The sequence below is a fragment of the Dermacentor variabilis genome, chromosome 8 (assembly GCF_050947875.1).
Source record: "Dermacentor variabilis isolate Ectoservices chromosome 8, ASM5094787v1, whole genome shotgun sequence".
Classification (NCBI taxonomy): Eukaryota; Metazoa; Arthropoda; class Arachnida; order Ixodida; family Ixodidae; genus Dermacentor; species Dermacentor variabilis.
The window spans coordinates 35,143,837-35,157,156 of NC_134575.1; the positions used below are offsets into that span (position 1 = coordinate 35,143,837).

The following is a 13,320-nucleotide window of genomic DNA, read 5'->3' on the forward strand; positions in this document are numbered from 1 at the left end:
ATAACTGGCAGAACTCTGCTGCAGCATGCTTTACCAGAAGCTATTAATGGTTAAACACTGGCGGCAGTTGCAGTGAAGCTAGGCACTAGACGAAGGCTAGTCACAGAACATTAGCCATCAATGGCATTGCTTTAGTCAAAGGCAGATTACATACTCTAGGCAATAGAGTCAAGAAATGTAATTTATACCCGTGCCACACAGGCACCTTCCTGGATCTTTAAATGCAGCGTCGACCGACGCTGCCACCGATCTTGCCACTCAAACTGTACGACAAAGTCGTGTCGGGACTATTAAGAAGCCATTCGGAAATGCACAGGTCTTCCCTCTAACTGCGCCTCCAGACGGACACAAGACACACATACAGATGTCTGCTGTTAATTCTGCGTTACAGACGTGACACTGCGCAATGTGAAGAAACGTTGCTTGATATTTACTTGTTTACAAGTAATAATGTCGTCGGCCGAATCGCTTTGATAGTCGCGACTCCGCTGAACCTGCGTCGGAAGAGAGATAAACTTCTGTGAAAACTGTCACCTGTTCTACTCTTTCGATACAAAACAGAAAGACATAAAAGCAATGCAATAAAAATGGCAGGATGCTAGCAGCCTGGGATAACTAGTTCTTAGTATCAAGAGTCAATTATCTGACACTGATAGTTTGAACATCCTTAATTATTCGGATGAACCCGCCCGCAGGCATCGCCACTCGCTCCATCAACTTAATGTAGGACGACTGAACTTTCAGGCCCCTTACAGCATGTCATGCGATAATTCGGACTGACTGCACGACTGTGCGCAAATGATGTCGCCGGTGCTCCGAGAGACCCAAACTAACGAAGCCTAGTCGATTTAGTAGTCGCCGACAAGAATCCAGTGCATGCATTCATTGTACTTTCATCTATCTGCAGCGACAGCACCTCAATGGTCGAGATATATGGGCCACAAGTTTGTAGCAACACTTTCCGCTAGATTCTATGCCACTGCTGCTCATGGCCAGCTGATCTCATTGATAATGTGTAGGGAGCGTCGCTCTGAACACTCAAGAAGCACGAAAAGCGTGAAAAGAAATGGCATTGAGGCGCTGCTAGAAAATCACGGCCACAGAGTGTAAGCCAAGAGCAAGCGTAAGTGCCCGGAGCAACAAGCATTGACAAACTTAAGCCGTATTTCTGAGTAATCACTTTTGAAAGATAATTGCAATACAAATGGTTGCGATATAGAAAGCGTGCTCGACACTGAGCCAAGAATGACCTCTCGTTCGCAGAAGCGAAGGCAAGCTATAGTCACGCAAAAGTGACGACACTAACATTCCGAGAATACGGCACACCTTTTTTTTCGGCCACTTATGCAACTAAGTCTTATTTTTGGGTGAATCCGGTATTTAGGACTCCCAATTATTTGGATGCTTTGGTAGTCCTCGTCGAGTCCGAATTATCGGTCGGCGACTGTATAACCTGAAGTTTGCCATCAGGTGAAGTACTATGGTAAGCAATTTAATACCCAGTGAAAAATCTAAGCCGGAGAGTGTGAAACCTAGGGATCTGATCACTAACTCCAGAAAAACTAAGTGCTAAATGCATAGAGCCAAACACTAAACCTAAATTGACAACAATAACCTATTTGGTATTAAGAGTGACAAAGACTGGCAACCCCATTTCAGAAGGCCCTTGTGGCACGGGTATTATACCGACTGAGTTCCAACTGCCACCAAAACTTTTTCAAAAATATTTTTTTAAAATTTAGCATCAAAAAGGCAGTTTTATTATTGTACCAAGATACTCGTAACGACTCCAGTGGTGTTCCAGAGGTCAGTCAGCAGCTATTAGCAAACAGAAGGGGTGATAGAATGTCACAGGTCGATGAGAAGGAGGAAGAGTACATTTTGTTTCACACTTGCTCGTACAGCGCAAATGTTTCGCGAGTGACAACTGTTTCACTCGTAAAATGAGGCCAAGGTCACAGCCTTCCTCTTACACTAAAATTTATGTCCAATCTCGCCGACTAGTAACTGCATCATGGTCTAATACAGAAGCCTATGTCAAAGCCAATAAATAGCCAAGGCTAACGGCCAACGGTCCAAGCAATTGACCAAGTGACCTTGTCTCGTTCTCACAATGAAACTATGGTTAAAGCCAAGGTCAAGGCCCATAGCCAGTGACTAATGGCTAAAGCAGATGGCAAAGTGACTGCATCTTGCTCTTCCGCTGACGCCAAAGTCAAGGTCAGTAGCCAAAGCCTGTTGACCAAAGACAAGTGCCCACCTTCTGAAAGTGGGCGCAGGGGATGAGGATCTCGTTGTCGGCCACAATGAGGTCCTCCCGGGGGATCTCCTCGATGCGATACGTCTTGGAGTTTGCCTGGTTCAGGTTGTCCAGCAGCACGTCCTCCCGCTGGATCGAGAAGATCTTGTAGCTGATCACCTCCATCAGCCTGCGCACGCGAAAAGTATGAAACCAGGAAGTCACCAAACAACCCTGCCAACAGAATTCGAGCCTCCACTAGGCACTCCTCTCTTCCTTGCACCTGATGCCAAATTTCAATGACCAATGTAAGCCCTGATGTGGCAATGGCACAAACCCACTTTGGGGGGATTGGCAAAGAATTCGATTTCATGGAATAGCAAATTGAGAATATAAAATAGGGGTGTGAATAGTGATCTTGGAGACCGAATCTAATATAAATCGAATAGTGCCACAAGTGAATCTAATACTGAATACTTTTCAAATAATGAAAGGTCATGATCACAATTAATATGAAAAGATGTTTACATCCTAGTATTCTTAAAGTTAGCACGTTTCATTACGTAGTAGGTTATGGAGCACTGTTTATTAAAAGCACAAATGAAGCATTAGGAGCAAGCAAGTAGTTTCCTCGCATGCACAGGGCTCTTCAGATAGTGCGAATTATTGCTATATAGCCTGTAAAGTATGGCTCCCTATGTGACGTAGCCTGCTCCACTACACAAGTTTTCATGGTTCATTTCTATACTATGCCCGCGGTGCAGACAAAAAAAAAAAAAAATTGCCACACTTTCTCTCCAATTTTGTGTTTATTTGGACGCAGTTGATCCTTTGAAATATTCGAAAAGTATTCTAAAAATATTGACATTCATGAACAGCGACTAATTCGAAGATTGAACTGAATAGAACTTCATACAACTTATATGAAACATTCAAATATTCACATACGCCATTCACTAAATAAAGGAAAGAAAAAAATTAAATGCAACTTGAAGATATGAAGGCTAGAATAAAAAGAAACAGGACAATTATTGCTGCATACAATATCAAAATACAAAATTGGGCCTGCTGAAGCCAAACGAGGGCTTGACGGGCAGTACCTGGCAGCTAGAGACAAGAGCACAGACAAGGAAAACATTCAAAATTAGGCTATAAATTTCATTTCTGCTTCTTACAGACAATAGAATACAGCTTTCTAAAGCACATTTCGTTTAAATCAGCTCAAAAGTTGTCCAGTGAAAGCACATCTTCATGGCAAGACATGCTGCTGCAGTAACATGGAACAGGTTAGAAGACAGATGAGGTGAGGCAGGAACTCGACTGAATTATTTCCACAATGGCATGCACCTTGTAGAAAGAGTTTAAAAAAATATAGACGCAAAACCGGACACAAAGAAAGATTAGAAACTGCAAACCTCACTTCCTTGCGACCATATGGAAATAGAAATTACTCAGGCGTTTGAAATACACTGTACCAATTGACGTGCACCGTAAATTGAACTGAAATTGGGTACAGTGCATTGAAATGCACTGTACCCAGCACGCAAACCCACCTGAGCTTCCCCGAACCATCCTCGGAGAGCTCGACCTGCTTGCGTGCCTCTTCAAGGAGATCGCTCACACAGCCGTTCTTGTTTGGGTACAGTACCAACTCCTTCTGTACAAAATGCAAAAACGCATGTAGCCAAGCGGAAAACGCGGAGACTGCAATTGCAGGCAAGTCTGGGGTGTACCATGCGGAACTGTCACAGCCGGTACAGTGGTGCCACTGAAGTTATTGCATGGTACCTGTACTGTGCAACGTACAAGAGTGACACAAGCAGTACTACAGTACCAGTACTAACTGGTCACACAGTACCAGCAATGACTGGTACCAGTACCACAGTACAGGTACGAACTGGTGCTGGTAGCAGCCCAATGTACCACAATGAAAGTCGCGGCTGGTACCACAGCACTGGTCATGCTGTCCTTGGATTTACTCACGAGCGCGTGACACTTCACAAGCCCATCACACAAGGACAGAAATAAGCTCCACAGATGTCGCAACAAGAGAAGCTAATGAGGAAGCACCAACAATAAGGCCTACAACAAAAGAACGGTCTACAGAGAAGTATTTCGTGGAGAAGAAAAACACCCACACAGGTAATACAGAAGAACCGGGCTACCTCACCTCTTCCTTGAACTTGTTGTTGACCCAAATGCACTTGAACTGCTTTTTGCTCTCCAGTTCGTTTATTCGTATGCTCAACTGCAGAGAGGAAACGCAAGAGAGACCAATGTTCGATCAGAGCAGAGTAGCTTTTGGCGACTAAGCAAAAGAAAAATACAAGAAAAGTCTAAATGGATTGGCAGAATACTGCCAATCCAGTACTGATAACCGAGACATTTTTCTTTTTTTTTTAGATCAGCGACTCTTCCACCAACTGTGGCATTATTTTATTTCATCTGCTTCAGCAACTTGTCTATATAAACTTGCCCGGCACAAGCACCCCACTCTGGCATTCTTTCACCATCGAAAGACCAACAGAAGGTTTGGGAACCAATGAGCAAAATTCGTTTGCAAAAAATAATTTTTATTTTTCTTAATACCCGACATTCTTACGAGCTTCAAAGATTTCAAGACCCAATTCATAAACGTTATGAAACATTCGAGGGAGTTGGTAGGCACCGTATTTACTCTATTGTAAGACAGTCATGATCACAAGGTGAGGGTGCTCAGTTGGGAGACCCGAGAAAATTTAACTTAGAGTACCCATAGCACCTTTGACATTACAGTGGGGGAGGCAATGTAAGAATGCAAGCAAGTGAATGAATACACAAAACAAGACTAGCATTAGTAATGAACTGGTAGTGAATTACTGAACAACCATAAACCATACTCGAAACCAAGAAAATCACACCAGATGATTAATGCTGTGCACAACAGGCGCACATTAATATAAGGTGATATAGAGCAGCCAACAGATTATTCAGCTTCGGCAGGTGATTGCCCAAAATATCGAATAATCTCAAGCACCCGGCATAATCCCTGCAGGTTATGTGCCAATTTTGCCTTATGGTGTGGCTTTGCAGCAGCGCTTCACCTTTACCATTAACTTTTATTTCAAATTCTCGGTGCGGGTTACACGTGCAAAAATGCAGTAATGCCTCCCCTGCGAAGGTTTATTTCTTGCTACAATTTATGATTCAATCTAAAACCTGGATCGCCAGAAATGTGCGACTGCTCTGCCACATCGAAACGGCAACCAACTCTTATCAGCATTGCATATCAGGCGAGGCTGATGATTGAAGAAATAGGGTGGAAAGGAAACATCCCAACCATCACCACGGTAACCCAAAACAGAACGTCCCACCTGTTGGTAATAGATTTTCTTGGGTTGCCTTGGCTTGAAGAACACTAACAGGTCCTTGAGCGTTCCTTCATATGTACACCTCAGCGGGTTACCGGGACCTTCGCGGTAACTGCTCAGGAAAAAAAAAAAAAGGAAGATAGGAAAAGAGCGGAAACGACGTGTGAATTAAAAGTTCAAGAAAAGCTTGCCCCAATTTGAATGCCGTGTTGTTGAGCGAAGTTGTCAATGTTCAAATTCAACTGGAGTGACTCAGCTGAACACTACGCTAGAAGCTCGACATTGTGTGCTCTGGTGCCCTTTATGCAGGAACAAAATGCGCAATGAATCACGAAAGTGTGCTACAACAGATCAGGTTCATTTTTTTTTATTATAGCCGATACTGCGGCACTGAATTGTAAAGGGGTGGTGCCAAACAAGTTCATTTTACAATGCGGTGCATCATCTCTGCGCACTTTCACACTCGCAATGTCAAGGCGTACCACAAGTAGCGAAGTGCGTACACTACTGGGACAATGTTCTGCGATTATTGTACTTTCACTTATTATCCTTTAAGAGTAAGCTTCATACCTCAGAAACTTCTGTAATCATATTGCTCAGGATCCACTGAAACGATGTTGATGAAGTCAGTTGCATATCAAAGAAAAAAAAGTTGCAATACCCCCCCCCAACTCCAGGATTAGTAACTAACTTCACCAAACTAGTACGCGGCATCTTTTTGATTTAGGCCATCAATTTAGAAATTCTTGAAAATTGCAAAAAGAAGAAAGTATCAAATTTGAAACTCTAGCTCGGCAGTATCACAGTTCTCTAAACTGCACATAGGGAGACACCTAGTGCGTGACACGAAGTGGTGCCAGTACAGCTCTGATGTGCGAGCAAGACTCGAAATCCTCGCAAACTTTCTAATGAGGAGTTTCGGCCAACAGTCCAACCAACCAACTCTTGTAAACACAAAACCTCACGCTCAGCTTGCATTCTTTTGTTCTCCTTTTGCATTTTTTTTTTACTCCTCTTTCTGTTCTATCGTATGCTCGTCAACTTTGGATGTGCGAAACTAAAGCTACGCAATTTCATGCAAGATACAGCCGAACATATCACATCTGTTCGTTCGCTTCTCGGCTGCCAAGACTCTTCTTACTGTTGCGAGTGCTTGTTTTCACAATTGCAGGAGTGAGATTTACTAATACAGCGGCACCCTGTTGACACATCCGTCGCAGAGTTTTCCCGGCTGCTACGTCGCATTTGTGTGGCCCAATGACTCCTATGTATTATGTTCTCATCTAATATGTCCCCTTTCTTCAATGTTCCCGTATCTTATGTTGCATTTGAATGCATCAATCACATAAACTGAGTGATACAGAGGCAAATTCAGAAGTATGAAATGGCAGAAGTCAGTCAGCCTCAACAAGCGCGCCACTGCACAGTTATTGCCGGCTCCCTAAGATTAGCTCTGTCACAACACGGCCATGTTACGCGGTGAATCATCAAGAGTGAAAAGAGGCGAATATTGCAAAACATGGTAGGTGTCTGTTAAAATCACCGGAACTGTGGCGATTTGGCACCTTTCTCACTGATGAATTTCCCAGCTGTCATGTTGTTACCACAGTCCTTTGAAAAAAGCTCAACGGGTTCGTACCGTACAGCTGAACTATTATTGCTTCTTCTACGTCCCTTCAACATGGCAGTGTTAGGTATACGAGTGGCTCTGCATTTGACTGTCAGACTGCAGACACCACGGTCTTGATTCTATTCTCGTATCTGGATTCACATTCAAGTTTGTTCTTGCGCTCAGTGATGTAACACCGTCGCCGCCACGCTGCTGCAGCGGCTTTTGTGGCCAAACTTACCCTCTACGATCGCAATTTTCATTGAGGACTTCGTTGTGCCTTTGCGCGAAAAGAGCGAACGAAGAGAGCATGCAGGAAGTGCTTAAGCAAAGCTAAAAATAAAATAAAAACGAATAAAAAGAAATGTACAAAGAAATGCAGACAGCCAGCAAAAGTTCAAACGAGTACTCACCTCTGAACTTTGAAAAATTGTAATAAATAAGGGTCTGTGCCTAACCGCTGAGCGACGGCCCGCGCAATCTGTTTCGTCGGGGAGAAACAATAGACAAGGCACCGTAAAGGACACATTCTTCAGCCCAAATCGGATGTACTTTTCAAATATAATGAACAGCTGTTTTCACCAGTATAAAGCAATGCACACATCCCCTTAATTAACGTGATCAAATTTTTTTTCCATTACACTGCACGTCCCGAGTGAAGCCTTCGTTACTGAAAGCACGAATGGAGCAGTATGTATTTCTTTTTTTGCATTCCCAGGACTCTTAGTGAATGATCACAATTTACAAGTAAAGGCTGGATCCCCGAGAGATGTAGTCTGCTTCAGTATGCAAACTCACAGTTCATGTCTACTATGGCCACAGAGATTAACAGTTTTGTTGTAATTTTGTGTACAATTGGGCATACTCGAACACTGAAATATTCAAAAAGCTATTTTGACTAATAAGGTGGGCCAAAATGACCCACCTGGTCGTAGTTCATCTTGAGTGAGAGCTCCATTGTCAATCCCGGGTCATTAGGGATCATTTTATCACAGAACGTCACTTCAACCCTATAGAAGAGGTCCCTGCAAACAATGAGAAAGACGGGAGATTAAAAAAACAATTGGAATGCAAACCTGGGGTGCAGAACCCTCCACAAGTCAAGGCAAAAACAAACAAGATAGTTGGGCTAGTTAGAGTGTACTAAAGCACCGTGACATTTAATTAACACTACAGTAAAACCTCGTAATTCAGATTTCATGGGACCGGAAAATATGTTTGAATAAAGCGAATGTAGAATTATCAACAGCATCGAGAAAACAAATGCTTATTACGTCAACACGCTCCTATTCACTGTATGAATGAGCCAATCCTGTTTCTATTTTGCACAAATGCAGTGCGGAAGCTGCAATTCTCGTCATCTTGTGGCTGATTAGTGCTCGCAGTGGCAAAAGCTTCGCAGCTTCCTTCACAGCGCAGTCGCGGCGCACGTCTTATCTGAGAGGCTTTTCACTACCCCGCGCACATCCCAATTCTTTCGCCAGTGACCTGGTTGCTGTCCGTCACAATGTGGCTGGTACTCTACATCCTTGAAGGCTTGTCAAAACAATAATACTGCTTGCCACAACCACTGTGGACGAAACCGTGGCCACTGTCGACGCCGACCTTGTGGTTCTGAAAGCGCGCGGCTAACGCACGCACCACGTCAAAACGAAACTAACATTCGCCACAACTGCGGACAAAACCGCAATCGCTATCGACGTGATCACGGATGGCAATTATACAGTCACGAATGCATGTTACCAGGACACTGCTATGCGCAGCGGTAAATATGCTCTTATGTTATTTATCTAAAGAATAACATAAAGAAATTATAAAGGCTTTAAAGGCATAAATGGGAATGACACATTCTGGCGTTGCTGTCATTTGCGTACGATTTGCACTTATGACTACGGCGATGCGGACTGCGCCACTTCCGTTTCAGTAGATGCCACCATTCTTGCTCTTTCGGGTCGCACACTTACGGCGCTCTGGCGCTTACCGAGCTCCGACAGCTGTCTGAATTAACTGATGTGCAGCCAAATACGTCCGAATTTTCATTGCATTAAATAATGCATATGCCTGCTGGGATCAAAGGAAGAGTCCAAATTAGCTGCTTTTCCGAATTAATGAGGTTTTACTGTATGCAGATGAAGGACAATGGTAAAAAGCACTCAAAACGTGCTGGTCAAACTTATACAACACTTGATAACAACGAATTAAACAGGAAAATTGGTCTAGTTTAATTTTAATTGAGTGGTGTTCTGTTATAAAGAAACTAAAAATGCAGAATTTAATACGGTACTGGTCACAGCCATTTGTCGACACATAGCTTAGAATATGTATCCCGTAAGCAACAACGCCCCAAAATAAATTATAGACTAATTTATTGGGTGGATTTAGGTATAAAATGTCCACAAAATCAGTAGGCAACTGTGCTTGCAGCATGTGAAATCCAAGATCCATGGAAGAAAGAAAACCTTTCCTCCATGTTGAAGTGGCACATTTTAGACGAGCCTGCACACTTTTGGCCCACGGGGCTATCCCACAAAAGGCATCCTGTGCAACTTCCCAAGAGCTACATCCAACACAGGACAACACGATTGCTTGAACATGATTCGGTTCGCATACCAGTGAAAGACTTGAGCCTCAGAGAGTGGCGTGGGCAAATATTCACTCGGTATCGCTTTGCAGAGTCCACCTTCAATTCCTCAGCGTATCACATTGAGGAAATGATCGGACAGTGCACTTCACGAGGCATAAGTGCCCTTTTGCAAGTCTGGACTCCTCGGCATAATGTCTCAACAGACAATAAAACTCGCAACCGTCATGAAAAACCTGCCAACTGTGAGCATGTTTAAGGAAGTCCAGCGTTCAGTGGAAGCCATCCTCTATTTTTTTTTTTCTAACCATCAGGATGAACTGAAGAGAGCAATTTGGGGAGGCAGGTTTAAAGTTGCCACAAGACTGCTTTGAAACCCGTTCACCGACCTGAAGTAGTCTTTGACTGTGGGTAGCTCATACTCGTCCATGTGGAGGTCAAGCTTCTGGAAGACAATGATGTCACCATCCATCAGTTCCTCCAGAACCTTTTCCAGTGGAAGCTCCAGGTCTTCGATTCGGTCCACTATGTTCGGCTTCACTTCCTGAAACATTGCGAGCCGAATGCATAGCACCAGGAAACATTACGATATTACTGTTACTAGCATGACATTACTCTAGGCACAACAAGATGCATTCACCCCCGCAACGACATTAAAAGAATCGCAACATAATGCATCAGCAGAATTGAGCCTCCTCGAGTAACAGCAGAAAAATGTGAAGCAGGATCAAGTAACAACAGCAACAACAACAAAAAAAGGCATATGCAAAAATGATCTTGATGGAGAGCATTTTGACAGAAACCCACCTCATACAGCACCAATTGCGTGTCAGCTGGGAAGCCTGCTCGCTTGTTTAGCAATGGCAACAGCTCCTCTGCAAAGCAACAAGTTTTGCTAAGTCTCATGCATGGCTTGCCAGTAACATCTGACAACTGGGCAAATTAGAGAGGTCTACAGGGAGCTTTAGAAACAAGGAACCCTATCGGCGCTATCAGCAACCTATCAGCAACACCTTGCTTTTAATTTTTGTCTTGGTCGCACACCTTTTGTGGGATAGATACAGCCGACAAGCAGCAGTTAACTATGAACAGCAGAGACTGCGATGCAACACAAAGTTGCTAAATTGCATTCTTTTTCAGGGGCTTTAATGTTGCCAATTGTGTCTACAGGCACTTGTCAGAAGAGACCTGCTGGAAGCTAGTGCCACTCTTTTGTGCTTTCGCCATCGGAACACTTTTAAAAGGGTATGGTCGGAGACCAGGTGAGCTGAGCATCATTGCATTCAAATTTTTTTCTCGTATAACTCGACAATACATTCGTAGAATTGTGGAACTATTTCAAGTTCGCAAGCTTTACGAAATATGTGCGAGAGCTGGCAGCTATGCATTGTTGTCACGGCCACAGAGTATCACATGCAGTGCTATACCGCAGGCTTAACAAGAACAAAAAAAAAAAAAAAAAAAAAGATCCAGGGAGTTAAAATCCATATACAGCGACGCTTTGTGCGAGTGCATAAATAGTCTAAACACGTGCGAGCACGCACGCGCACACACACGCGCACACACACGCACACGCACACACACAAATGACAGCTAACCTTTTGTTAAGTGGAGTTCCCGCCTATACTACACAGTACAATGGATGCCCTGGACACATCATAGTTCCAGAGGCACCATGCACATACATACATGTGCAATTCGAATCCGTTCTATCCACAAGAAGCGTTTACTTTATTACAGAGCAGCCGCAGATGTGCTAACGCAAGCTTTCTGGGTCTTTTTTTTTCTTTCCCCCATATGGCCGCCGTTGCCACAGCCGCGAGCTACATCTGGTGGCGATGCAAGGAACCCAGCGGTGCACCTGCTCCACCGTGGCCTGGCCAAATAAGCCAACCAATCAAAGACCCACAGTCACGAAGCCCAGCAAGGTATGCAAAGAGAAGCTTCGCATATAGGAGCAAAGGGTCCCCGACATCCCTTGTGGTTCCTGCTGGCAACTACAGCAATGCGGACTGCATGACTTCATTTTATAGAAGTCTTTGGCTGCATGTTTGCTGTGCTCTGCGTTCATTAAAAATTAAATTCTGGGGTTTAATGTGCCACAACCACGACATGATTATGAGGCACGCTGTAGTGGGGCACTCCGAATTACCGTATTTACACGATTGTAAGTCGACCCCTTTTTTAAAATTTGAAAGTCTGAAGTTGGGGGGTCGACTTACAATCGAAACCAAAACATGGCCCCGCCAAAAAAAGCCATACCAACGAGAGCTACAATGTAGTTACAATTTTATGTTTACTCTATGGCCCTACCCGTATATTTTCGCTATCCCGCGTGTTTGTTCGCTTTTCGGAAGAGTTTTTCAACATTTTTGAGAGTCTTACAGTGCATGCAACACTCATGGGGGGCTGTCGATAGTTGATAAAAGCGCCGCTGTTCCCATTTGCGGCGGCACCCTCAGAACGGCGGCGCTTGCGGGGAGTATCGGTAGTTCATGGAAGAGCAGACACCGGTTTCTCTTTCTCTGTTTAAAGGCATTGGTATTGGTTTGACTAACTTCTTGACGCGCTCCACTTCGGCTACATGCTACTTCTACGCTTCCCCAGTCGTCATGAGTGCTGCAGGCCCACTAATCTTTCGGCACTCGTTCACAGCAGCGTTCAAGAGGGCTGCCATCCTTTACGCCGAAGAAACAAATCACTGTGCAGCGGGCCGCAATTTCGATGTTTCTAAACGGGTGGTGCGAGAGTGGCGACTGCAGCGAAGCGAAATTTTCACCTGCGTGACGGCAAGTGAGAAATTTCCCACATGCCGAAGTATGGACGCTTTCCGGAGCTGTAGGCTAATAAGCTTGCGGCGTACGTCGCTGAAATGCATGATCGGTCCCTGCCAGTGAAGTGCGACGTGGTCATGAAATAAGCCCGGACCTCCGCCTTAATTTTAAGGTTCTGCTCCGCCGTGAGTACAACGAGTGGCTGGCGGCAGAAGACTGCGAAATTACGCCAACCGGACCTGTCAAAAGAGCCTCCCTGACGGCTGAGTGTGGTTGGGTGCATTTGGCGTGGGCTGCTGTTCTGCAAGATGTCCTGGTGCGGTCGTTTGCCAAATTTGAAATTTTGCTGGACCACGACGCGCTGTGGGACCGCAGCAACGATGACGATGGCAGCACTAGTGAAGACGAGTAGTCCAATGACCATGTCAGCTACTAATAAATTTTCGTTATCAAATGCGCCCTCGGGTTTTTTTTTTTTTTTTTTCCCGATTAAGCGATATGGGGGGGTCGACTTACATTCGAGTCGACTTACAATCGTGTAAATACGGTAGTCTGACCACCAGAGGGTCACTCTGCATTTGACACTCTCCGTCGTCAACCAGTGTGCAACCAAACACCTCCGTGTTAAAGACAAAACTGTCAAGAAATTTCCAACCCCGTAAAATGCCTAATTTCAGATAGCCAAAATGTGAAGGAACTGCGGTGCTGCATTTAATGTTTGAAATACAGGTAGATGCATGAAGCAAACCTAGCAAAAACGACCATTT

At 44.4% G+C, this 13,320-nt stretch overlaps 1 protein-coding gene across 8 annotated transcripts in view; it reads right to left on the minus strand.

The window, feature by feature from the left end:
* The window catches only part of Usp7 (Ubiquitin-specific protease 7), a 60,888-nt gene that overhangs the window by 14,621 nt on the left and 32,947 nt on the right, over positions 1-13,320 (minus strand). For 4 of the 8 annotated variants that reach the window (XM_075701776.1, XM_075701773.1, XM_075701775.1 and 1 more), the window contains exons 16-24: positions 10,587-10,654; positions 10,169-10,323; positions 8,124-8,223; positions 7,612-7,679; positions 5,593-5,701; positions 4,410-4,487; positions 3,793-3,896; positions 2,261-2,429; positions 435-494 (exon numbers count right to left, since the gene is read on the minus strand). In XM_075701776.1, the coding sequence (XP_075557891.1) occupies positions 435-494; positions 2,261-2,429; positions 3,793-3,896; positions 4,410-4,487; positions 5,593-5,701; positions 7,612-7,679; positions 8,124-8,223; positions 10,169-10,323; positions 10,587-10,654 (911 nt within the window). The remainder of the gene's footprint in view (positions 1-434; positions 495-2,260; positions 2,430-3,792; positions 3,897-4,409; positions 4,488-5,592; positions 5,702-7,611; positions 7,680-8,123; positions 8,224-10,168; positions 10,324-10,586; positions 10,655-13,320) is intronic. The other 4 variants (XM_075701779.1, XM_075701777.1, XM_075701774.1 and 1 more) reach the window with 3 other exon arrangements.